The sequence below is a fragment of the Alosa alosa genome, chromosome 3 (assembly GCF_017589495.1).
Source record: "Alosa alosa isolate M-15738 ecotype Scorff River chromosome 3, AALO_Geno_1.1, whole genome shotgun sequence".
NCBI lineage: Eukaryota > Metazoa > Chordata > Actinopteri > Clupeiformes > Clupeidae > Alosa > Alosa alosa.
The window spans coordinates 27310380-27335067 of record NC_063191.1 but is presented as its reverse complement, the minus strand read 5'-3'; the positions used below and the strand labels follow the sequence as shown (position 1 = coordinate 27335067).

General features: G+C 45.2%; 1 protein-coding gene across 1 annotated transcript in view; it reads right to left on the bottom strand.

Annotated features, from left to right (window-relative positions):
• Window positions 1-5595: 5595 nt before the first annotated feature.
• The window catches only part of atp1a1b (ATPase Na+/K+ transporting subunit alpha 1b), a 35709-nt gene continuing 16616 nt past the window's right edge, over window positions 5596-24688 (bottom strand). Inside the window, exons 12-22 of the mRNA XM_048239335.1 lie at window positions 12636-12811; window positions 10840-10976; window positions 9993-10143; window positions 9072-9240; window positions 8556-8710; window positions 8131-8254; window positions 7298-7443; window positions 6991-7121; window positions 6606-6707; window positions 6179-6270; window positions 5596-6005 (exon numbers count right to left, since the gene is read on the bottom strand). Of these exons, the coding sequence (XP_048095292.1) occupies window positions 5977-6005; window positions 6179-6270; window positions 6606-6707; window positions 6991-7121; window positions 7298-7443; window positions 8131-8254; window positions 8556-8710; window positions 9072-9240; window positions 9993-10143; window positions 10840-10976; window positions 12636-12811 (1412 nt within the window). The 3' untranslated portion in view covers window positions 5596-5976. The remainder of the gene's footprint in view (window positions 6006-6178; window positions 6271-6605; window positions 6708-6990; window positions 7122-7297; window positions 7444-8130; window positions 8255-8555; window positions 8711-9071; window positions 9241-9992; window positions 10144-10839; window positions 10977-12635; window positions 12812-24688) is intronic.

The window sequence follows — 24688 nt, the reverse complement described above, 5'->3', positions numbered from 1 at the left end:
TACATTTTCTAGTTTATTTAGTCGTCTCAATTTTTTATAAGGAATACATTTTTCCTTGATTGTTACAATAATAAGAGAGATCCCAACAAGAACAATTCATGTTAAGTGTATGTGAGTTATGTAAATGCTTCGACTCAATATTACATCAACTGTTTCTCTCTCATGACAACATTTACAGTATTGTTACTGAAGCCTTTCAGAATAATACTTGCCAAAGTTGTTTTTTGTTGTTGTTGTTGAGAAATATGTGTAATTGCATAAAGTGATAAATAAATGTTCAAATGAATGATATATATTACAATTATCATTTGCCTCTTGTCTCTCTCTCTCTCTTTGTCTCTCTAATAATCCAATCTAATAATCTCTCTAGTAATCCATCCAGTGCATCATGTTATTGAGTGATCAGAAAATATAACTATAGACACTGAATGGAGTTACACCTTTCAAAACACATTATGAAGCTGACGTAGACGTATTAAAAAAAACATTCAACAAGAAAAAAGAAAAACTTGAAGATATTGATGAATGTACAACGGCATATAAGGGCCACTGTATGGGAGAAAGAAAAAAATTGACCTGGGTAATTTTCCGTGAAAAATTTCAGAATTTCTGAGGTTTACGTTGTAAATTTACCAGAAAAGACCTCGAATATTCCATGATGTTATTAATTTGTGAGAAAAAAACTTACAAATACTGTTGGTATTATGTGTTTTCTGTTTGGCTCCCTCGAATTGCATGGTAAAAATAACAACAAATGAGTTTTGTTACAGTAGTTCGCTCCATACTCAAATGTGTTACGTTTCTGTTTCCTGCATGACATAGTATAGTATAGTATGGTATAGAGTCTTTATTGTCCTATAAGGATATTCTTTTTCACACACATCATTACATTCCATGCAGGATAGACACAGCCTTACACATATCACATATGACATACAAACCCCGCCTAGTTTCCCTCCCACCTCAACACAATACAAGCAAAAAGGTGGACAGTGTAGACAAACATAAACACAAAGAATAGGGGGGATGGATGATTGTCACAGGAGTTTGTTTAGTGCAGTGATAGCTGAGGGTACAAAACTTTTCTTAAAGTGTGCTTTTTTCCAGTCCAGGGCTCTGTATCTGCGGCCAGATGGGAGTAGGGTGAAGAACATGAGGCACAGTTAGCATCTACAGACATATCCTAAGATGATCAAAAGCCCCCTCCCCCCAAAAAAATATACAGTATATATATATAGTATGCGTTCAAATTCACATCCATTATTTTCTGTTGAATTGCTCATGGAGTACTTTTCTAATGGCATGGTGTCCCTGTTAATACCAATTCATTGAAGCCCTTTTAAGGTGTGATGAACATTTTCTTACCAGGCCATCCTCATATGGTAGCAAACAAAGTGATTTAATTCTAAATTTTAAATCTATATCTCTTTTTGCGGCACATGGTGTGGCAACAGATTTTTACCTTAAGCATCTTCTATGCTTGTATTTAGAACTTACTCATTGGGTATAATAATACTGTTTCATAGGCCTTCTCAGTCCATAGTCCCATTCTACTGAGCGTCATGGAGACCAGGGCGTTATGTAGCGGTCTCTCACAGCTCCAGAGGAGGCCTGTCTGGTGCTCAGAACATCACAGGAGAAATAGGGCCAAGTCAGAGGGACCCTGTGTTACCATGGGAATAGGACAGGTTTCAAGGTTTTTAACTCAGAAGACTGGGTCATATGGGAACTGAGAACAGTTCAGTTCCTTTAGTTTAACCTGAACTTTTGCATTTAAACTTCTTGTAGAGGAATTGCAATCATATTTAATCTTTGTTGGGAAATGATCCCTCCCTCCACAGCTAGTGACAGGACAGGTATTGGTACCGTACCAGTGAGACTGAGTCTCAGCCTCACACCCCTCTTAGGTTCCCCTCTCCCCCTGTCCTCACACACATATTTCCACCTCACCACCCCAAAGCACAGAGCAGGTCCTGTGTGTGATGATTGTCCAAGAGACAGAAAAGAGACACGGCTCAGCTCACAGGAAAAAGCAGGGGGCTCCACGTTAGGGGCATCGCCTCTCATCTAGTTTGTTTTATCATTATCTCCATCACACACACACACACACACACTGTTACCCTGAAAAAACAAACCATATAACTGAAGTTGTGCATTATTAAATAGAGCAATGAAATAACATTTAAGCATTTTAACATTGCAGCTATATAATACAGAAGACGAGGTAAAGGAGGAAATATATACCCTGGAAAATCCAGAGTTCTCGCAAGAGCACAATTTAAATTGTCTCTGCGAGACACTCTGGCAATGAGTAATGATGCACGTTACTTTTGCCACTTTTATCACGGGGAGCCAATCACATCGGTGTATCTGAACTAAACGTTGGTCGTATAGTCTTATCCAATTGTGTGTAGTGAGATTTTCAAATGCACGCTTGGTGCCGCCCCTCGAATTGGGCCATTACATTATTTGTGGCCAGACCCTTAATCTTTCTAGATTACCAGGGTCTGGAATCTCCAGGCTAGGAAATATACACATTTAACAGTCAAACTTGGCTCCATTGATAACCTGGCCTAATCAAGCCCTGATGAACCATTGTCAAGTCGGTCATTTTATGTAATTAGTCACTGAGGAACAAGTTGTGCTGGTTGCCAATGCACAACGTTTCTCTGCCAAGACAGTGTTGTTTACGCTCTGCTAAAGCCATAGAGAACACTATCTTAATGAGAGGGTTAATTCCCACAATGCTTCTTCATGTCACAGGCGTTGCCACTCCAATACTCTCTGTTGTCGCCAACAATGATCAGAATGCAGTGATATACGCAAAATGAGAGTGTTTTAACTAGTGAAAGTTATCATGCTTGAACTTACATCTCTATGCAAAAATCAAAGATCCTGTATTCTAGAGGAACCAAAGGCCAAACGCTTATCAGATATGGTAACCTAATAAGAAAAGGAGAGATTGGCCAGCAAGAAAAAAAATAAAATAAAGACACTGATTACATGGCATGTTTTTTCAGTTACCTCTTAAATATTAATGAGTTTATCCATTCACTTTAATATTCTGAACCCAGATGGTGTTATGAACTACTGTGAATGTGAACACAAGAACTGATAGATGCATGGCACAGTCTTCCTTCCTGCTGTTGGTGAAGGCTGAGTAAAAAAAGAGACTAGAATAATGAGGGGAAAAACTCAATACTGTTCCCTGGACCCAAATGGCCTCAATGCTGTCCTTCTCTGAGGTGTCTGTTTTGTGCTTGGTTGAATGTGACTTGGCTGGAGGGCCACTCTGGTGAGAGGGGTGCTGAGAGAAAGGGGGCCTCATTAATCAGAGAAAGGATTTCTGCCTTACACACACACACACACACACACACACACACACACACACACAAACACACACACATGCCTCCCTCTATTTTCCGTGACTGGCATGAAGACCAACTTGAAGACAAAAGGTTCAGGGTCGGCCTACATCTCTGAGCTCTGGCTCTGTCGCTCTATTCACAAAGAGCTTTGGTGCAATTCAGTAGCCTACATTCCTGTACATGTGCCCTGCAAGCTAAGTCTGCCCCATGGACGGACCACATGCCCAGCACAGTCTACAGAGCTGCCATTGGGTAGCTAAGCATGACAAGAAGCATGGCAACTCTCTCTCTCTGGGGTAACAGAACACTGCACTGCACCATAGGGAGTTGAAATGGTAAAAGGGTAATTAAAAAAAACATTACTGTTAATGAACTTCAATAGCGTGGCTGAGAAAGCAACAAATTGTGCATCTTTGATATGGGGTTGGAACAAAATCCTTACCAAGGCATTGTAAGCTCCCCAGCCAAAGATGGCTTGAAGGCCTGAAGTAATTGTCTGCTGATTAACCTTAAACATGTGGCTGTGAAAACAATGTATATGATATAAGGATTCCATTTCACCCTCAGGCCTATTCTCTAAAGCCATGACTTAGTGTGATACATGGTATCGCTGTATAATTACAGTGCAATGACCCTAAATGGCTGCAATTTGTGATTTAAGAGAAAATTCCCTTGTCACCACAAAATACTATCTAAGCTAAATCTAAAAAACAAGTGAGTTCTCTCCTGATTCAGCAGAGGCTTTGCACGTCAACACATTTCAATGTTGCTGCAGTCATTGCTTATTCACCTCAGCTCTCTGAGCCATCGATAAGACAGATCCTTTCCCAGACACCAAAACTAATTCAGTGAACACGGTCTAAAGAACCTGGTCCCTGGCACCAGACAATGGACAGCTTCTGAATGGAGGCCTGGCATGAATGAATGAATGTGTAAATGAATGAATGATTAAAACAAAACAGTGTGGGCTTCATCTAAGCCTCTGAGCAACGAGTTTCAGGGTACCTCAAGTTCACACTTTGAGTCTTTCCTCAATGGAAAATCACATAGTTCCGGAGAGTTTCACTGTTTCCATGCCAACATGTTTGTCTTTAGTGTTCTCTCTTTCTGTCCACGTCAGAAATCACTCCACAGAATTGCCATGATGCATTCCGAGTAGTTTCCTGCTGAGTGCAAAGTTGTATGCTCAGAGAATAATTCATGCTTTGTACTCATAATTGTATGGTAAGATGTGTCAGGTGGTGCTGAGTGTACCTGATAATAGATTACATGTATTGGACTTATCACATATCATATCAAAGTGGCATGCTCGGGGAAAAACATCCCCTCACCTTCCAAACGTCAGTTCCAGTGTATAATACAAATTCAACCTTTAATGGCCATACAGAACTGCTAGGAAATGTAATTGCTCCAATTAAAGTAGCGGTCCCCTAAATAGAACCACTAAGGGATCAGCAGCTTCTGTGAACATATTTCTGTACAGTGGCTGCATAAGAGAGCTCCACATCACACTTTAAATGTTTTGTTACTAAGAAAAATAGGTCTGGGGTATTTTTTGTGATCTTATTTCTAATTTGCTAATGTTCAGTCAGTCCAGTATTTAAATGAACATGAGTTATGTTTGTATCTGTTGTTGACTCTTGCTCTGGCCTGGCAACATGATTGTGTCCTGTGAACGCGTGTGTGTGTGTGTGTGTGTGTGTGTGTATGACCTGTGAAATTGTGCCTGTGTGTATGTGTGTGACTTGTGAGCCCCTGTCCATGAGGTAAAGCGCAGGATTAGCCATTCCAAACCTGCTTAACGCGTTACTCTTAATATAATATTGAACCTTTTCACCTAACCAGTGCTGAGCTAGCTGATATGCCTTTGCTTAAGGACATGGCATTTCAATGAAAGAACAGTATATCCTAAGCAGACTGGTTGTTATCAAACAGAGTTCCAAAGAACAAAGTACCAGGCGAAAGGCCTTGTTCAATTCTGGCATAAAAAATGCAATTTTTTCCAGCGTAGTCAACCAACTTACTAACCAACCACTGAATACAGTCTGCACATTAGCAATTAAAGTGATGTTATTCTATGCTTTTCCTCTGAAAGTCATTGGATGTTTCACTACTAAAGAAAGCATGCATTTGTACTGTAATTCTATGAGGTGGGTACTGTTCAATCTTAGAGCTTCTGGTACACAACAGGAAGTCTTTATGGCCATTCCAATAACCACACCAGGTGTTCATAGATGATGGATGATGTGAGTTTATTTGTAGTATACTGTTAAAAACACATATAAAAATGCTGTACTGCTTAAAACCAAAAGGTACAACACACATCCACAATCTTAATCTGTAAAGACAGGCCTGCATGAGAATAGTGTCTGAGAACTGTGTGTGAGAAAGAAAGAGAGAGAGAATGAGAGAGAGAAAGAAAGAAATACAGAAAGAAAGAGAGAGAATGAGAGAGTTAGAAAGGGTGAGTGAGAGAGTGAGCATACTGTATGTGTGTTTGTATGAGTAAGTGCCAAGCACTCCCTATGTAAACACTTCCAAATGTACAGTACAGAGGTTAAGTGTCAAAGCAGCATATCTACCATACAACAAAATGATAACATTAACTTTAATAGTATGTCTCTCTCTCCACCCAACCTGCAAAAAGAAAGAGCTCAATTACTTTCATCAAGTACTCTTCCATCATTCACTGTATGTTAACTGCAAATAGCTGACATGTTATTCACTTGCTGTAAGTCACTTTGGAAACACATCTGCCAAATTAGTAAATGTAAATAAGCTGTTGCGGAAAAAAAGGAACAGGTTCTCACCTCCTGGGTTCCGTCTGAGGATGAGTTTCCTGATCTCGTCATAGATGAAGATGAGCAGGGAGTAGGGGAGAGCGCAGAACCACCAGTTGATCCTACAAGCACAAAGAGGCATGAAGATAAATCACCAGGAAATCCAAAACGTTGATGCTAAATGCAGGAAAGTTTGTACAAAGGTCTCTGGCTTGACTGATTGATTTGGAATAGAAAAAAAAATCTACATGTTATATACAGTATCATACTCAATATAAGTGCATAACTGTGCTTTTTGATACAGTAGGAATCGTTAATTTTAGGTAAACTACACAAATCATGAGGTCAAAACACTGAAAATGGAAACAGACTTCTTCATACTTGTTTGCAGAGTGATGTTTTCATGAAGGCTTTATAATGTAACACATTAGTCTACTCTTCTCTACTCTTCTCTTACTTGAGTGGGTACATCCTGAGGGCAATGCCCATGCCGGGACAGTACGAGAGGAAGGCTGCCAGGGCCGTCTCCTCAAACAGGCCGAAGATCAGGATCTTATTCCTGAAGCAGAGCAGAGACATCGCTCAGTGTCATGTCTCACAAACATACAAGCTCACATAATATACATGTATCAACATACCACATATCAAATAAGAATCTAATTTTCTTAGTCTTGTGGGATGAACCTCAAAGTAAAGTGGTTATTTGTAGCATCTGAACTGAATGGAGTGAGTCATTACTGAGATTGTTACTGTTTACAGATCTTTTGTTTTGAGTTTATAAGAAGCACACGCTTGACAGGCCAAGGTGACCGTGGTCTGGCATCATGGTCTGTGGGCCATACCTCATGCCCTGCTGGAAGACAGAGTTCCTCCGGGTTTTGCAGATGATCAGGTCAGCCCACTGCACTATCACAATGCTGGCAAAGAAGGCAGTGTGGCAGGTGAACTCCACTATCTTCCTCTGCTCATAGGTCTAAACAACAACAACAACAACAACAACAAAAGGCAAAACACACATTAAACAACAACACTACTATCATGCAAAGTACACCAAAGACTATCAAACTGTAAATTGTCATTGCCAATCATATAAAAAACCCTATAAACAGTAGGACTTTTAACACAGTGAGTTACTGTGGGACAGCTTACCCACTGCTGGCCATAGCTGTCCTGCAGGTCATTGCAGTGTTTATCATCCCAATTGACACGGATGCCCAGTAATGTTGCGGGCAGGAAGCCGTTTTCAGCAAGAATGACAAAGTAGGTGAAGAATCCTGCCAAAGCTTGGATCATACCTGGAAGAAAACACAAAAGCAGTGATAGTGATGCACCAGTTTTCTCTATCAACAGTCGTATCTACGTAGAGTCTCTCAGTTGGCAACAAGAATTGCATTCCATTCATTTATAACTGCTAGCTGCTCTTCACTGAGTCATACAATATCTGTTGTTTTCTACCCCTACAAACCAGTCATAGTTTCTGGGCTAACCTCATATTACTATCCATTTGACCGTAGCCAGTTTATTTAGCCAAGCTAGCTCTATCTAGACTCAATTAAAGGCAATAAATAGATAATAAGATTTATAAGAATAAATATAGTAAGATTGTGTAGGCTGATCTAGGCAAACTGTTGCTTACTAGGGGCAAGATTGCCCAAGAGGCGAAAAAATGACACTATTACAACATTTGGTCCACTGCTACATTATGATACAATTGTGATCCTACACTATAGGCCTACTGGGGCGGTGGTAGCGTATAGTGGCTAAGGAGCTGGGCTTGCAATAGTCTGAAAAGTTGTGGGTTCAATACCCGGCTTCCACTGCTGTGCCCTTGAGCAATGCACTTGACCCTGAGTTGCTCCGGGGATAATGGCCCTTGTAATATAATTGGCATGTGTAAGTCACTTTGGATAAAAGCTTCTGCTAAATGAAAAAACGTAAATGTAGATGTACTGTCTTTTTTGTCTTTCATCTCGTGTCCTTACCAATCTGGCCATAGGCTATGCTGATCAGCCTCTCGTTCACCAGTTTATCCGTCTTGGGGTTCCTAGGCTGCCTCTTCATGATGTCACTCTCCGCAGCCTCATAGGCCAGAGAGATAGCGGGGACCTGGAGGAGGAAATCAGAATGAACATAGTGCTTTAGGTAGCGCTGATATGCCTGAATAAAAGATACGATTACGGATGCGGATAAAAGTACGTAAAAGTAAAAACTGATCACTGATGAAAATTACACGGCCAGTGTTCACTGTTGTACGGTTTAGTTAAGATCAAAGTGTAAGAACATCCACTGTTTTCCACGATTGTTGTGCCTTCTTCATTTGTTTTATACTCTAAGGATGAGTCCTGCAGATAGCACCTTGCTGTGCTATCGTCTAAGACATGTAAAGCAAAATATCTTCGTCCCTTACCATGTCAGTGCCCAGGTCAATGCACAAGATGGTGACCGTGCCGAGGGGTAAGGGGATGTTAGCGATGATGAAGAAGAGGAATGGGGTGATCTCTGGGATGTTGCTGGTCAGTGTGTAGGCGATGGACTTCTTCAGGTTGTCGAAAATCAGGCGGCCTATAGGGTAAGCATCAATATATCAATATTACTATCCCATTTCTGCTGACAGTCTTGGAGTACTATGGAATCGGACAACAGACACTTACACTTCTCCTTTGGAGTTATTTGGAGTTATTTAACAAAATGCTACACTCTTAAATTAACTCTTAATGTGTTAACACAAATTGTGTTTGTTTTTAACACTTCTCTATGTCCAGATAGGGACAACACAGTTTGTGTTGTTTTTAACACATTGCTTTTGTAATAGGTGCCGTAAAGTATTCTTAAGGGAAAACACAGTATTATTACCTCACATGCATACAAATACTGCGTCTTCCTTGTAGTACAGTGAATATGTTTAAAATGTTTTAACACCCACCTTCCTCCACTCCGGTGACAATGGAAGCAAAGTTGTCATCCAGGAGAATCATGTCGGCGGCTTGCTTGGATACGTCAGAGCCAGAAATGCCCATAGCAACGCCGATGTCTGCCTTCTTAAGGGCTGGCGAGTCGTTCACACCGTCACCTGTCACTGCCACGATGGCTCCCTGTAGTGTCCAACAATGCCGTGTTAATCAACCCCTGGGGCTGAACTTCAACATTATTCAAAGGCCTGTCTCTACAAATGCTCTCCCAGTTTGACAGCTGACCTACTTTAGGTACACTATGTAAAATAAATCACTTTTCAAGGGTCGTTCAAGGGCAAAAATTGAGCAAATTTAGCTAGTGGACCTACGAATTATTGAGGAATTGGCTAAAAGGTGAACTAAGGCAATCTATTAGTAGAGAGATCTATAGACTTCATGTTTGCAATTGTAATTGCATCTCCATTAACTGCTTTTGATGTCAAAGATACTATATACAGTGCTATACAGTACAGCAGAGTATGGCTACATTTTGGACCCTCTAGATTGTAAACAAATGCATAAAAAGGCCTTAATAGATACACAAACAATTGTCCTTAATACATCACTATTGCCTCGATAAAATATAAATACTCCACAACAGCCACAAAGCGCTACATCCACAAGTCACCACTTAAGAGTAACAGGGAGGGTACACCGGGCAAGTAACTGAAGCGTTCCGTTAGCGTTGCGTCTGCCGCAACAATTCGTTTCCACTATAATCAATGGAACTGGCTACACCATACATGATAGCGCCGCGTACATTTAAAAAAAAAAATTAGACCAGTGTTCTAAAATAATTGTCATGCTACACAACTGGAGCGCTTCAGGTGTGCACCTGGTGTAGCCCAGGTGTAAGATGTAAGATGCAGCACATTCCTTATATGACCCCTCACCTGGCGTTGGCAGCCCTCCACTATGATGAGCTTCTGCTGGGGCGAGGTCCTGGCGAAGACGATTTCGGTGTGGTACTTCAGGATGTCGTCCAGCTTCTCGCAGTCCATGTCCTTCAGGTCCCCGCCATGCACCACGCACGCCTTGGCGTCCCTGGGGGGAAACAGTAGGCTTGGTTAACGACAATTTAAACTTTACCAAAATATTCACACTTCCAGACAAACAGTGGTATTATATGGTAAGGTTAGCTTCTTGCACCAAATCAACAGCTTAAACTGACTGGTATATGTTGACATTCTCTGCAATGACTATCTGAATCAATGCTTAAAGATAGAGATAACACCACTACAAGACAATACACTGCATAAGAGTTATAAAAACCAAATAAATAGCATAGCATTAGCATAATAAAAAAAACTGTACCAAGATACACAATAAAAAAAACTGTACCAAGATACACAATTAAAAAAAACTGTACCAAGATACATAATTAAAAAAACGGTACCAAGACATCCAATTAAAAAAACTGTACCAAGATACACAATTAAAATAAACTGTACCAAGATACACATCTCACACAGAGGTGGTGGTTCAAAAGAATATGCCACAATGAAAAGATAAAATCCATACACTGTTACTGCTCTACCAATCTCTAATGTGCAAAGTTTGAAGCTCATCCTTTCTTATTTTTCGAAATTGTAACTGTTTGCCATGATACTACAAATAAATACAGCTTCAGCAATGCACACACACATTAAGAAATATGAAGTGTAACATAATGGCATAATGGCTAAGATGCTTTCCCCTTTACTGACAAAAATGATAGTGTTGTGTGTAACAGCAGGATACCTGGGGTTAACTTCATCAACAGGAATGTTGAGCCGCGCTGCGATGTCCTCCACAGTTTCATTGCCTTCTGAGATAATGCCTACTCCCTTGGCGATGGCCTTAGCAGTGATTGGATGATCTCCCGTCACCATGATGACCTAATGAGAAGAGCACGAGACATATGAAACAGGAGCAAATAATACTTGTTCTATAAGTAAGTCATACTACCAGGTGTTGTAGATGTTGTACTACCAGATGTTGTAGATGTTGTGCTACCAGGTGTTGTACTACCAGGTGTTGTACTACCAGGTGTTGTAGATGTTGTACTACCAGATGTTGTAGATGTTGTGCTACCAGGTGTTGTAGATGTTGTGCTACCAGGTGTTGTACTACCAGGTGTTGTAGATGTTGTACTACCAGGTGTTGTAGATGTTGTGCTACCAGATGTTGTAGATGTTGTGCTACCAGGTGTTGTACTACCAGGTGTTGTAGATGTTGTACTACCAGGTGTTGTAGATGTTGTACTACCAGGTGTTGTAGATGTTGTACTACCAGGTGTTGTACTACCAGGTGTTGTAGATGTTGTACTACCAGATGTTGTACTACCAGGTGTTGTAGATGTTGTACTACCAGGTGTTGTAGATGTTGTGCTACCAGGTGTTGTAGATGTTGTACTACCAGGTGTTGTACTACCAGGTGTTGTAGATGTACTACCAGGTGTTGTAGATGTTGTACTACCAGGTGTTGTACTACCAGGTGTTGTAGATGTTGTACTACCAGGTGTTGTAGATGTTGTACTACCAGATGTTGTACTACCAGGTGTTGTAGATGTTGTGCTACCAGGTGTTGTACTTGTTGTAGATGTTGTACTACCAGGTGTTGTACTACCAGGATGTTGTACTACCAGATGTTGTACTACCAGGTGTTGGTGTTGTAGATGTTGTACTACCAGGTGTTGTAGATGTTGTACTACCAGATGTTGTACTACCAGGTGTTGTAGATGTTGTACTACCAGGTGTTGTAGATGTTGTACTACCAGGTGTTGTACTACCAGGTGTTGTAGATGTTGTACTACCAGGTGTTGTAGATGTTGTACTACCAGGTGTTGTAGATGTTGTGCTACCAGGTGTTGTAGATGTTGTGCTACCAGGTGTTGTACTACCAGGTGTTGTAGATGTTGTGCTACCAGGTGTTGTAGATGTTGTACTACCAGGTGTTGTACTACCAGGTGTTGTACTACCAGGTGTTGTAGATGTTGTACTACCAGGTGTTGTAGATGTTGTGCTACCAGGTGTTGTACTACCAGGTGTTGTCGATGTTCTACTACCAGGTGTTGTAGATGTTGTGCTACCAGGTGTTGTACTACCAGGTGTTGTAGATGTTCTACTACCAGGTGTTGTAGATGTTGTGCTACCAGGTGTTGTACTACCAGGTGTTGTAGGTGTTGTACTACCAGGTGTTGTACTACTAGGTGTTGTAGATGTTGTACTACCAGGTGTTGTACATGTTGTACTACCAGGTGTTGTAGATGTTGTGCTACCAGGTGTTGTAGGTGTTTGTAGTGAGGCATGTTACTATATTTCTCTTCTTTTTTATCTGTTCTTCTTTCTGTTATATGTAAAGCACACTGAACTGCCTCTGTGCTTTGTGCTATGAAATGTGCTGTATAAAACGAGCATTGCTTTACCTATAATGTGCAATATATAAGTGATAATTATTGTATATCATCATTTAATTTGGACCTGCTGGTGTGTGGAACTAAAATAATAATAAAAAAACACACAAAAAAAAAAACACTTAAAAAATTGAAAATGCACCTTGATGCCGGCACTCCTGCATTTGCCCACAGCGTCAGGTACGGCGGCGCGAGGAGGGTCAATCATGGACATGAGGCCCACGAAACACAGGTTCTCTGTGGGGAAGTTCAGGTCGTCCGTGTCGAACTGGAATCCCTCGGGGAACTGGTCATCAGCCATGTTTGAGTGGCAGAAACCTGAGCATGTACATTTGCATTTGGTCATTTAGTGTCACTGCAGTTTTTTCATCTAAAATTATTACAAAAAAGAAACATAGAGTTCTGCTCAGGAGGGGAGGGAGAGCCATCTTTATGCCTGATGTACTGTACCCCACTATTAGTCACACAAACGTCCATGTGCTCTTTCTGTTTCTCTCTCTCTCTCTCTCTGTGTGCATGCGAGCGAGTGGGCAGAGCTTAAGCGTGTGAGTGAGTGCTGTGTGTGGCCGCTGTGCCAGCTACTCTGATCCTTTACTCTTTTTCTTTTCTCTTTCTTTATCTTCTTTTCTATGTTTATGGTTATTGTGTTTGTTGAAGGCATTGGAACAACTTAGGGGTTTTTGGTGGGGTTTGGTAATTTCCTCTCTTACCGAGGCACTTTTGCTGTGCTGGGAGCATGGCAGCCTCAAGTAAAGAGAAGTTTGAATCTTTAACGCGGCGACATGGCATTAAAATTACAGCCAATGCCAGCATCAAAGATTGTAGTTTAGCTATAGGTGAAATCATTGGCCACAATAAAATAGTTTCTGCTGCTCGAATGAACAGTGCGGTTGTTTTGTTTTTGGCTTCGGTAGACCTGGTTAACGCTGTCGTTGAACGTAGTGTTGTAATCGACGGCACTTTCACCACAGTTTTTCCTTCATCATCTCCTCCTAAGAAAGTGATCCTTTCTAATATCCCGCCATTCATTAAGGACGATGTTCTTAAAGAAACTCTCTCCCGCTATGGCAAACTGGTGTCACCCATTAGGAAGACAGCAATATTGACCAATTCCCCATTGCTGGTGCGGGCCTGTCCCCAAAAAAGAGATGAGCCCACTACCGGTGGACCTGGGCTGGGTAACGCTAGCGACAAGCCAGCGACAAGGTGTGGGAAGTTGCAGAGGGTTGTCAAGCAGAGGGAGAGGGTACGGTGCCTCAGCTAGAGACTACCCAGCCTCATAACAGTCCTGTAGATTTGGCAGGGAAAGATAATGGCCAAATTGAACCTGACATATCTCGTAGCAATGATAATATCACCTCCCAAAACAGCGCATTACATGCGGATCAGACTGATGATAATGATGCGGAAGACGAAAGTTCCCAAATGGAGGCGGAGGAAGTAGGCCCGACGTTTAAAGTTCCCCGACCCCGACAAAATAAGAGGAGACGTCAAAGTGAAGTGACGAATGAATCAGAAAGCGAGTTTGATTCTGACTGCAGTATCAGTTGCAGTATGCGTTTGAGTGGTTTTGCTTATCAGTCATATACTGTGGATGACGTTAAGAATTTTCTGTCTCAAACGAAGCATGTTAAAAAGCTTCTGATTGATAAATATTTCCCTGATGTAGAGCAATAAAGCAAAATTGTTCATTTCCGAAGGTCTTGTCACAAGGCAAGAGTGTTACCACTTGAAAAAGTTCATCACAAAGTTAAATGTTCTTTTGGGTGACACCAGTAAATAAGCGCAATTTTACAATGTTTAGGTATATGCATAAGTTTCCTTTTTTCTTTTTGTCTTTATTTATGGGTGTGGTTTGTATGGCTTCCCTGAACATAAACGGGGCAAGAGACTCATTGAAGAGGGCTGAACTTTATGAGCTGTTCCGTATAACAGGGGTTCCCAAACTTTTCCACGACAAGGCCCCCCAAATACCACTAGGTTCTGGCCAAGGACCCCCTTGATGTGTTACTTAACCCATCGACAATACTACAGCAAATGTAAAAATACATTTATTAGCTAATCCTAATAATTATTTTAGCCACAAGCACTTCGCGATGGAGCATACAGTGTGTAAAAATTGCATTTGGGGCTTTCTGCTATATGAGAGCTATCACTCTACTATTATTCCCAGTTATTATCATGGAAAATATAATATTCAGATATGCAACAAATTATTATAATGGCATTGTATTTTTCAAATGTATTTATTTTTTGCTTTTATTTTTCCATCCAACTTGCTGAGGCCCCCCTGGCACCCCCCACGGCCCCCACTTTGAAAACCACTGCCGTATAAAGTGCCTTGTCTTACTGCAGAAGATGCATAGCGACACCGCGAACGCGGCTGATTGGGCATTAGAGTGGGATGGGCTCTCTCTTTTAAGCCATAATACTTCTGTCAGTGGTGGTGTTACGATTTTATTTGCAAAGGGTTTTACTCCAACTTCCCATGAATTTGTGGAGGTTATACAAGGCAGACTATTTAAAGTCAGGGTTTTGTATGAAAATCATGTTTTCACTTTCATTTGTGTTTATGCCCCTACAAAAGCAACGGATAGAGTGTCCTTCCTTGACAAGTTGTCTACTACTATAGCTGGTGTAGCGGTAATGAGTATCTATTTGTTGGGGGAGACTTTGGCCTAGTCCACACGTACCAAACCGATCTTTTTTTCCTCCGTCTTCCCTGGAACCGTATCAAGAATATTTGCGTCCAAACGGATCCATCTCAACACGACTCAACACGTTACTTCATACCCCAGGCCTATAGGTGGCACTGTGTCTTTACAGAAATTCACCAAAACTTGCAAAACTTGCGCAATAAAAACAGACAGAATAGGCTACGGCGAAATGGCTAGTGCAAGGAAACCAGAATTGTTTGTGTGGACTGATGGTGAACTGTCAACTGTAGCCAACTGTAAAACTAATAAACTTTATTTTACGGTTTGTGAAGGGTGCAGTCCCGTCCTTTATTTGGCTAACGCAGGTAGGCCTACTAATCACCTTTACTTTCTTTGGTTGTAGGATAGTCCGTGATTCACATTAGTTTTGGCTATCACCGCAATTAGGCTACTAAACGCAAGGCTTAACGTTACCCAAGTTCTAGGCTATTCTGTCGCCACATTTATAATATTGCTATAAAACCCTTCGTTAGTAACAGTCAATACTTTTGCCTGCATCAAATCGTGCGGCATTCGCGATTCAGTGTGCTACCATCGGCTTAACGTGAGTTCTAAGCGCCTTTGTATGCTTATATCTGATTTCACTCGACTGTGAATGCATGTATAATATATGTTGTAAGACATGTAAAATAAATGAATGACACTGGCACTACGCACAAATTAATGTAGCCTAAACTTACACCGCACTTTCCTAATAAGTTCTCTCGCGTCACTGACGGTAGCTAGAATGCATAAAAAAAACACCGGGAAAAACAGTGTTCAGTCCACCAAGTCATAAGCTATCGGCGCTGCGCAGCATCAGTTGTGATATTTATCTTAACGGAGTGTAATCGTAGGTAATGTCATGTATGAAAACTAGTATTGTTAGGCAATACTATAAGTGCAAGTCCAGGGCAGCTGAGGTGTGGCGATGACATCATCGATACACAAGCAGGATGTGCTTGGTTTCGCTTGTTAAAAACGAACTCAAACGGCTACGGTTTCAGATTTCTCCACTCTGGGACCAGGTTTCAGAAAAGCGCGGTTTCGGCAGTGCGTTTACAGGATTCGTTTGGACGCCGGCCAAGACGAAGCAAAACCTCTGCTTAACCTAAAAGCGCCTCCTCCGTGGACAGGCCCCTTTAATTGTCATGAGCTCTCTCTGCCTGGTAACACGCCAGCTGATTAAAAGTCTGATGACCTCCACCTGTTCCTGCTCTGCTCTGCCTCACCCTCGTTTACCTACCAGCTGCACTGCATTCACCACTCATCATGCCCGTATATAAAGCCTTGCTTTTCAGTCCACACTTGTCAGATCGTCTGCAAACCCGCACCAGTTACCTGCCTGTCTTGGAAAACGACTCTTACTTTTTTGCCTGTGAACCCAGACCCGACTACTTCTTTGATCTCCAGCCCCGTAATCTTGACCTGCCTTCGTCTCTCTTCTATGAATACAGCCTAGCCCTTGACTGTACTGCTGCTTCGTTTCAATTGCTGTTGTGTGTGTTTCCCCAGGACTTCCCGGATCATCCAGCTCCTGCCATTGCTGCTCGGCTATTGGGGAACACACACACCGCAGACTCTTGGAACTCCGAACCCTGAAACCCCTGTAACCCCCAACCCTTAAATAAACATTCTAACGACGCTTTTTGTGGTCCTCGCCCTGTTTGGTGTCTGACAGTACGATCTGACCAAACATGGACCCCAGCGCACGGTCGAACCAGCATGGAAACCGGCGAACCAGAACCACCCACCGCCATGCAACGCCTGGAAGAGACTGAGAGAGGCAACCGCAACACTGCTGACACTGCCTCCCTACTTCAAGCCGCTTACCAACAGCTTCAGCAGTTCCAGCAGCAACAGCAACAACTTGCAATGATCATTCAACTTCTCACCCGCTCCAGCACCCGAAGTCTCCTGCCCAGTCCACTGCCGTGGCTGCGGAGCCCCAGAACCCAGGATCGGCAACCCAGAGCGGTTCAGCGGCGACCAACCCAGGCGAGGCGTTCCTGACGAGCTGCCGTGGTCCAGTTTACCCTGCAACCCAGGACTTTTGCCACTGAAGGGGCGAGGGTCGGTTACGTGATCACTCACCTGACGGGTCGAAGCTCGACTCTGGGGAACGGCGAATTCGGCCAGACCCCAGCATGTGCAACCTTCAACCTATTCGCAGAGGAGATGCTCAAGGTATTCGATTTGGAATCCACCACAGCCAGGCATCTCGACCCTGATGAGTATTCGCCAAAGGCAGAAGGACTGTTGCGGGATTACTCCACTGACTTCCTAACTGTGGCAAGTCGGGAGCTCCTGGAACATGGAAGCATTGGTGGATGCCTTCCTCCACAGCCTGGCGGACTACAAAAAGGACGAGCTGGTTTCCCATGATCAACCCCCACTCTTGATGAAGCCATTGCTCTGGCTGTCCGCGACGACCCGCAGGATCCAGGTCCGCCGCCGCGAGAGAGGGCCAGAGTCCATCCACCAGCACACGGGAGTGTCCCAACTGCCCTTCTGTCGCACCTGCCACACCGCCTAACCAGCCGGACCAGTCTGAACCGATGGAGATCGCCGCCTCCTAACCCCTGCAGGCCAGCGACGCATCACCTCCAACTTGTGCCTGTACTGTGGTGGTGATGGTCATCGAAGTCGCCACCTGTCCAGCAAAGGCGGAGCTCACCAGATGTAGGAGGAACGGGATGAGCTCAATGAACATTCCGCCCTCCATCAGCCGTAAACCCTCATCCAAGTCTGTCTTTACCTGTCTGATTCCACCCACACCCTGGCAGCCCTGGTGGACTCTGGCGCAGAAGCAAACATTATTGACACAGGACTTGCTCGTCAGCTGGGCTTGGAAAACCATCGCTTGTCCACTCCTGTTCCAGCCCGGCCCTGGACGTCCCGCGCACTGGCACAGTTACCAGCATCACAGCCCCCATCTCAATGATGGTGTCAGAAACCACCAAGAGACCATCCGCTTCCACCTGCTCAGCTCCCCAGGCCAACCCCCTAATCCTGGGCTACTTTGCCTCCGTCTCACAACCCTCACTGGATTGGGCCTCCGGAACTGTGAAAGAGTGGGGAAATGCCTGCCACCTGACCTGTTTGCGTGCTGCCTCGCTGCCCCCCCGGCTCCGTACCCCCAGCACTGCCCCCCACATTTCTAATGTCCCTGAATGTTACCATGGCCTCCGAGAGGCGTTCAACAAGACCAAAGCCACATCTCTGCCCCACACCGTCCGAAACGACTGTGCCATTGATCTCCTCCCTGGGACTGCTCCACCCAAAGGTCACCTCTACTCACTATCCCCTCCTGAAAGAAAAACTATGGAGGTTTACATCAGGGACTCCCTGGCAGCTGGACTCATCCGCCCGTCTTCCTCGCCAGCTGGTGCCGGGTTCTTCTTTGTGGGAAAGAAAGATGGTTCTCTTCGCCCCTGCATTGATTATCGAGGTCTGAACGATGTCACAGTGAAGAACCGGTACCCTCTGCCTTTTTTACTCACCCTCTGCTTTTGAGTTGCTCCAGGGATCCACTATTTTCACCAAACTGGACCTTAGAAATGCTTACCACCTAGTCCGAGGTAAAGGGAGGGTGACGAGTGGAAGACTGCATTCAACACCCACACCGGCCATTATGAGTACCTGGTAATGCCATTTGGCCCTCCAACGCCCCAGCCGGTATTCCATGCGCTGGTGAATGATGTGTGCGGGACATGCTGAATAAATTGCCTTCGTGTACCTGGCCGACATCTTAATTTTCCCAGAACTCTGTCCCAACACACTCGTCATGTCCAGCTGGTTCTTCAATGGCTCCTGAGAACTCCCTTTATGTCAAAGCGGAGAAATGCTTAGTTCCACGCTCAGACTGTGTCGTTCCTGGGATACATTGTCGCTGAAGGCAATATCCAGATGGACCCCGCCGGTCTCGGCAGTTACCTTCCTGGCCAGTTCCGGGAATAGGAAGAAGTTGCAGCAATTCCTGGGTTTGCCAATTTCTACCGGAGATTCATCGGAACTACAGCTCGTCGCCCGCTCCCTCACAGCTCTGACCAGCATCAAACACCCCTTTTCCTGGACCCCAGAGGCCAACACAGCCTTTCATACCCTCAAGGCCCGGTTCACCACTGCCCCTATCCTCCAGATGCGGATTCAGACCCGGCAGTGCTGCGCTGTCGAGGTGGACGCCTTCAGGACGTGGGGAGTCGGGGCCATGCCTCTCAACGGGCAGAGGAGGACAACAAGTTGCACCCCCTGTGCATTTTTTCTCTCGCCCGCTTTCACCTGCAGAGCGCAATTATGATGTTGGAGACCGCGAGCTGTTGGCAGTCAAGCTTGCCTGGAGGAGTGGCGCCACTGGCTGGAGGGGTCCACAGTTCCGTTCCTGGTCTGGACCGATCACAAAACTCGGAATACATCCGCGAACGCCAAACGTCTTAACTCCCCAGACAGTCCCGCTGGGCCTTGTTTTTTCACCAGATTCAACTTCACCCTGTCATACCGCCCAGGTTCCGGAACACTGCCGGACGCCTTCTCCCGCTGGTTTCATAAGGATGACGCCCTTCCCAGGAACCTGCATCAATTCTGCCCCATCCTCAAGGCCAGAAGCTGCCCTGACCTGGGATATCGAGGGAGGAAATTCAGGAGGCCCTCCGTGACCATCCCAGTCCCAGTGCATGCCCAGACGGGTCGTCTCTTTGTCCCAGAGAATTTGAGGTCCCGGGTCATACAGTGGGGACACAACTCCCGCCTTGCCTGCCACCGGGCTCCAAGACAAGACCTGCCATCTCCTTGCCCAGCTTCTGGTGGTCTGCTTTGAGAAGGGATGTCCGAGAATTCGTCCAAGTGCCTGCCCCACCTGCAATCAGAACAAGTCCTCCACTGCCCCGGCTGGTTTACTCCAGCCCTTGCCTGTGCCCACACGACTCCTGGTCCCACGCCTCCTTGGACTTTAGTAACTGGCCTCCCACCATCAGGTGGGATGACGGTCATTCTCACTGTGGTTGACCGTTCAGCAAGATGGCACACTTCATTCCCTCCCTAAACTGCCATCTGCCAGAGACTGCCCAGGCTGTTCTTGATCATGTCTTCCGCCTACACCGGGCTGCCCAGGGATGTTGTTCTGACCGAGGTCCGCAATTCACCTCCACATTCTGGAAGGAGTTCTGCTGTCTTCTAGGGGCCACAGTGAGTCTCACCTCTGGGTTCCACCCCCCCAGTCCAATGGTCAATCCGAGCGGGCAAACCAGGAGCTGGAGAAGGCGCTGGGTGCATGGTTTCGAAAACCCCAGGCTTGGGCACAACAACTGACGTGGATAGAGTATGCTCACAACTCCCTCACCTGCTCTGCCACTGGTATGTCACCTTCCAGTGTGTGTGTGGTACCAGCCCCCTGTTCCCCAGCCAGGAGGGGAGATGTGTCCTGCCCGCCTGCCTCGCCTATGCCCGCGCTGTTTGTCACATTCCTGGTCACAAGGTCGTGCCACGCTACTCAAGTCAGCTGTCAGCTATGCCACTGGGGCTAACCGCCTAAGATCGCCGCACCCGCCACCGTGTTGGCCAGAAGGTGTGGCTGTCAGCCAAGGATCTCCCACTGCTTGGTGGAATCGGGCAGTGAAACTGGCACCTCGATTCTCGGCCCGTTCCCTATCCAGAGGGTCATCAGCCCAACCGCAGTCCGGCTCCAGTTGCCAACCTCCATGAGGGTGCACCCTACTTTCCATGTTTGGAAGTCAAGCCGACGATGAAAGCCCGCTGGTCCCCTCGCCGCGCCTTCCTCCTCCCTCCTCCCCGCCTCGCTGGGACGGTGGGCTGGTGTACACTGCTCGACGCCTGCTTCGGGTCCAGACGGCGAGGTAGGGGCCTCCAGTATCTCGGCCGACTGGGAGGGCTATGGCCTGAGGAGAGAACCTGGGTGCCAGCCAGTCTGGATTGTGGACCTGACACTCATCACCACTTCCACCGCCTGCATCCTGATCAACCTGCAACTGTGAGGGGCCACCCCAGAGGGGTCCCTAACCGCCCCGCCCTCGGCTTCCTGTCCTGTGCCTGACCCTGTCTCCCGTACCTGTCCCGCCTTTCTGTCCACACCTACCCTCCAGCTCCCTCCCCGAGGATGGGGGATGTTCACTGACCCCCGGAGGAATTCTAGCCCTCCACTGCTCCCTCCGCCTCCCCTCGCGCAGGGTCACTCTTTTTTGGGGACTTCTGGGGTCGCCCCTTAGGGTTCTGTCATGAGCTCTCTCTCTGCCTGGTAACACGCTGATTAAAGTCTGATGACCTCCACCTGTTCCTGCTCTGCTCTGCCTCACCCGTTTACTTTTACAATACCAGCTGCACTGCATTCACCACTCATCATGCCCGTATATAAAGCCTTGCTTTTCAGTCCACACTTGTCAGATCGCCTGCAAACCCAAGACCAGTTACCTGCCTGTCTTGGAAAACTACCTCATTTCTTTTGCCTGTGAACCCAGACCCGCCGGGACTACTTCTTTGATCTCCAGCCCCGTAATCTTGACCTGCCTCTTTCTTTCTACTAATCACAGCCTAGCCCTTGACTGTACTGCTGCTTCGTTTCAACTGTGTGTGTGTGTGTTTCCAGGACTTCCCCGGATCATCCAGCTCCTGCCATTGCTGTCGGGCTATTGGGGGGAACACACACACGCAGACTCTGGAACTCCCGAACCCCTGAAACCCCTGTAACCCCCCAACCCTAAATAAACATTCTAACGACGATTTTGTGGTCCTCGCCCCTGTTTGGTGTCTGGACATTAATTGCACAGAACATGACATAGACAGGAATAATGTAGAGCCACATATGTTTTCACGTAAAAAACTTAGCCAGTGTATACACACGCATGATCTAAGTGATGTGTGGAGGACTTTTCATAAAGAGCACAAGCAATATACCTGGACTCATGCTCATGGTAGCATGATTTCCATGGCCAGGCTTGATAGGTATTATGTAAACAGTACACTCAAAACATCACAAGAGACAGAACCGAGTCTATTGAGATCTTGGAAGAGGAGTTAAAGGAAATTCAAAATTTGGCTTACTCGACTGGGACTCATGATGACATTGAGAATCTGAAAAAGAATGCATTAGCTGAGTTAATAGGAATTAATGCTAAGGGTGCTTTGGTCCGTTCATGTTTTCGGAGTGTGGAGCAGATGGATGTTCCTTCAAAGTTCTTTTTTTTAGTCTGGAGAAGAAAATTGGACAGAAAAGATTGATCCATTCTTTAAAATCTGAGTCTGGAGCTTTATTGACTGGTGATCGTGAGATTCGGAACAGAGCTGTTCAGTTCTATCAGGATCTATACAAGAGCGAACTAAGGGACGGAGAACCTGACAGCCTTTTTCTGGGAGATCTGCCCCAAATTTCAATTGAGTCCTTTGCCGAGCTTGACGCCGCCCTGACACTGGAGGAACTGGAGAGGGCCCTTCAGGGTTTGGAGTGTGGTAAAGCCCCGGGCCTGGATGGCATTCCTGCAGAATTTTATAAGTCTTTTTGGTCGAAGATTGGGGAGGACTTGCTTGCCGTGCTCAATGATAGTCTTGCTGGGGGGCCTCTGCCAGTGAGCTGTCTTAGGGCAGTCCTCACACTTCTCCCTAAAAAAGGCGATCTCACTGATATTAGGTGTTGAAGACCCGTGTTGCTCTTGTGTAGCGACTACAAGTTGCTGTCTAAAGTTTTGGCCAACAGGTTGTCCAAGGTAATGGACCAGGTCATCAATCCGGACCAAACATATTGTGTTCCCAGTAGGTCTATTTTTGATAATGTGGCTTTGATTCGTGATATCATACATGTTTCCAAACTTCTTGGAATTGATGTGGGGTTGGTTTCACTAGATCAAGAAAAAGCTTTTGACAGGGTGGAGCATAGGTACCTGTGGGACGCTGTACTTGCCTTTGGGTTCAGTGAAGGCTTTGTAAGAAAGATCAGGGTTCTGTACAGAGATGTAGAGAGTATACTCAAAGTCAATGGTGGGTTAAGTGCTCTCTTCAAGGTTGGCAGAGGTGTAAGACAGGGTTGCTCTTTGTCTGGAATGCTGTATTCTATAGCAATAGAGCCTCTTTTACATAGGTTAAGAGGGGCATTAAATGGTCTGTCTATACCTGGCTTCTCCTTTCCTGTTTGTCTGCCTATGCCGATGACATAGTCCTTTTAATTAGCGGGAGAGGGGATATAGAGGTACTTGTTAAACATTTTAAGAGATTTTGGGTCAGTTTCATCAGCCAGAGTTAACTGGGCTAAAAGCGAGGCTCTATTGCTTGGGCAGTGGGGGGAAGGGGTGCCAAGGCTCCCTGATGGGTTAGTTTGGAAGAAAGATGGTTTTAAGTATTTGGGTGTTTTTCTGGGGGATGACAAAGTTTTGCAGAAAAATTGGGAGGGGGCAGTGGAAAGTATTAATGGGCGGCTTGAAAGGTGGAAGTGGCTCCTGCCTAAGATGTCTTACAGGGGGCGTGTGCTCATCATAAATAACTTGGTGGCCTCATCCTTTTGGCATCGTCTGGCCTGTGTGGATCCTCCACTAGACCTTCTGAACAAGTTGCAGTCTGTTGTTGGGAACTTTTTCTGGGATAAGTTACACTGGGTTCCACAGTCAGTTTTGTTTTTGCCAAAGGAAGAGGGGGGACATGGTCTTATACATTTTCATAGCAGAACTGCTGCTTTTAGGTTGCAGTTTGTGCAAAAGCTCCTTACTGGACCCACAGTTGTCGCTTGGAAACTTCTGAGCTGCACAATTTTAAGAACTTGTGGGGGGCTGGGGCTTGATAAGTCACTCTTTTTGACAGTGCCACATGGGGTTGATGGTTCTAGGTTGCCTCCTTTCTACCGCACTCTTCTTAAAATTTGGGCCATGTTTAATGTTCAAAGGCAGGGGGCAACAACCTCCTTACACTGGCTTCTACAAAAACCTGTGGTTGGCGGCGCAAGAATGGACATTTCCTCATCCGATTTTCCTTCACTCCAGAGGAGGTTTCTTGATTCTAGGATGGTGACATTGAAGGATGTAGTAGACCTGGCAGGGTAAGACTTTTGGAACGCTAGGAGGTTTGCTGCCTCCATTGGACTAAGGTCTCTTCGTGTGGCCACACAACTCCTGGATAAGTGGCGCACTACATGCAACACGGATGAATGGACATTACTTGAGGATTATTGCTCAGGAATGGTGCGGCCGGATGTGTTTGATGACTTTCCTGCATTGGTACTTTCACCTATTCTGGATGAGGGTGCTGGCCTGCTCTTGTCAGGCATAACCACTGTTGGGTTGAGCGTTGCCACGGGAAAACAGTTTTATCATGCTTGTGTGAAAGTGTTCAATAAGAAGTGTTTAATGAGTAGGGTTGACACACCCTGGCGGGCTGTTTTGAATTTAAGTGTGGATGTGAAACCCGAATGGAGAGCACTCTACAAACCACCATTGCCTTAGAGGGTGGGGGATTTGCAGTGGAGACTCCTTTATGGGGCAGTTGCTGTTAATGCCTTTGTCTCTGT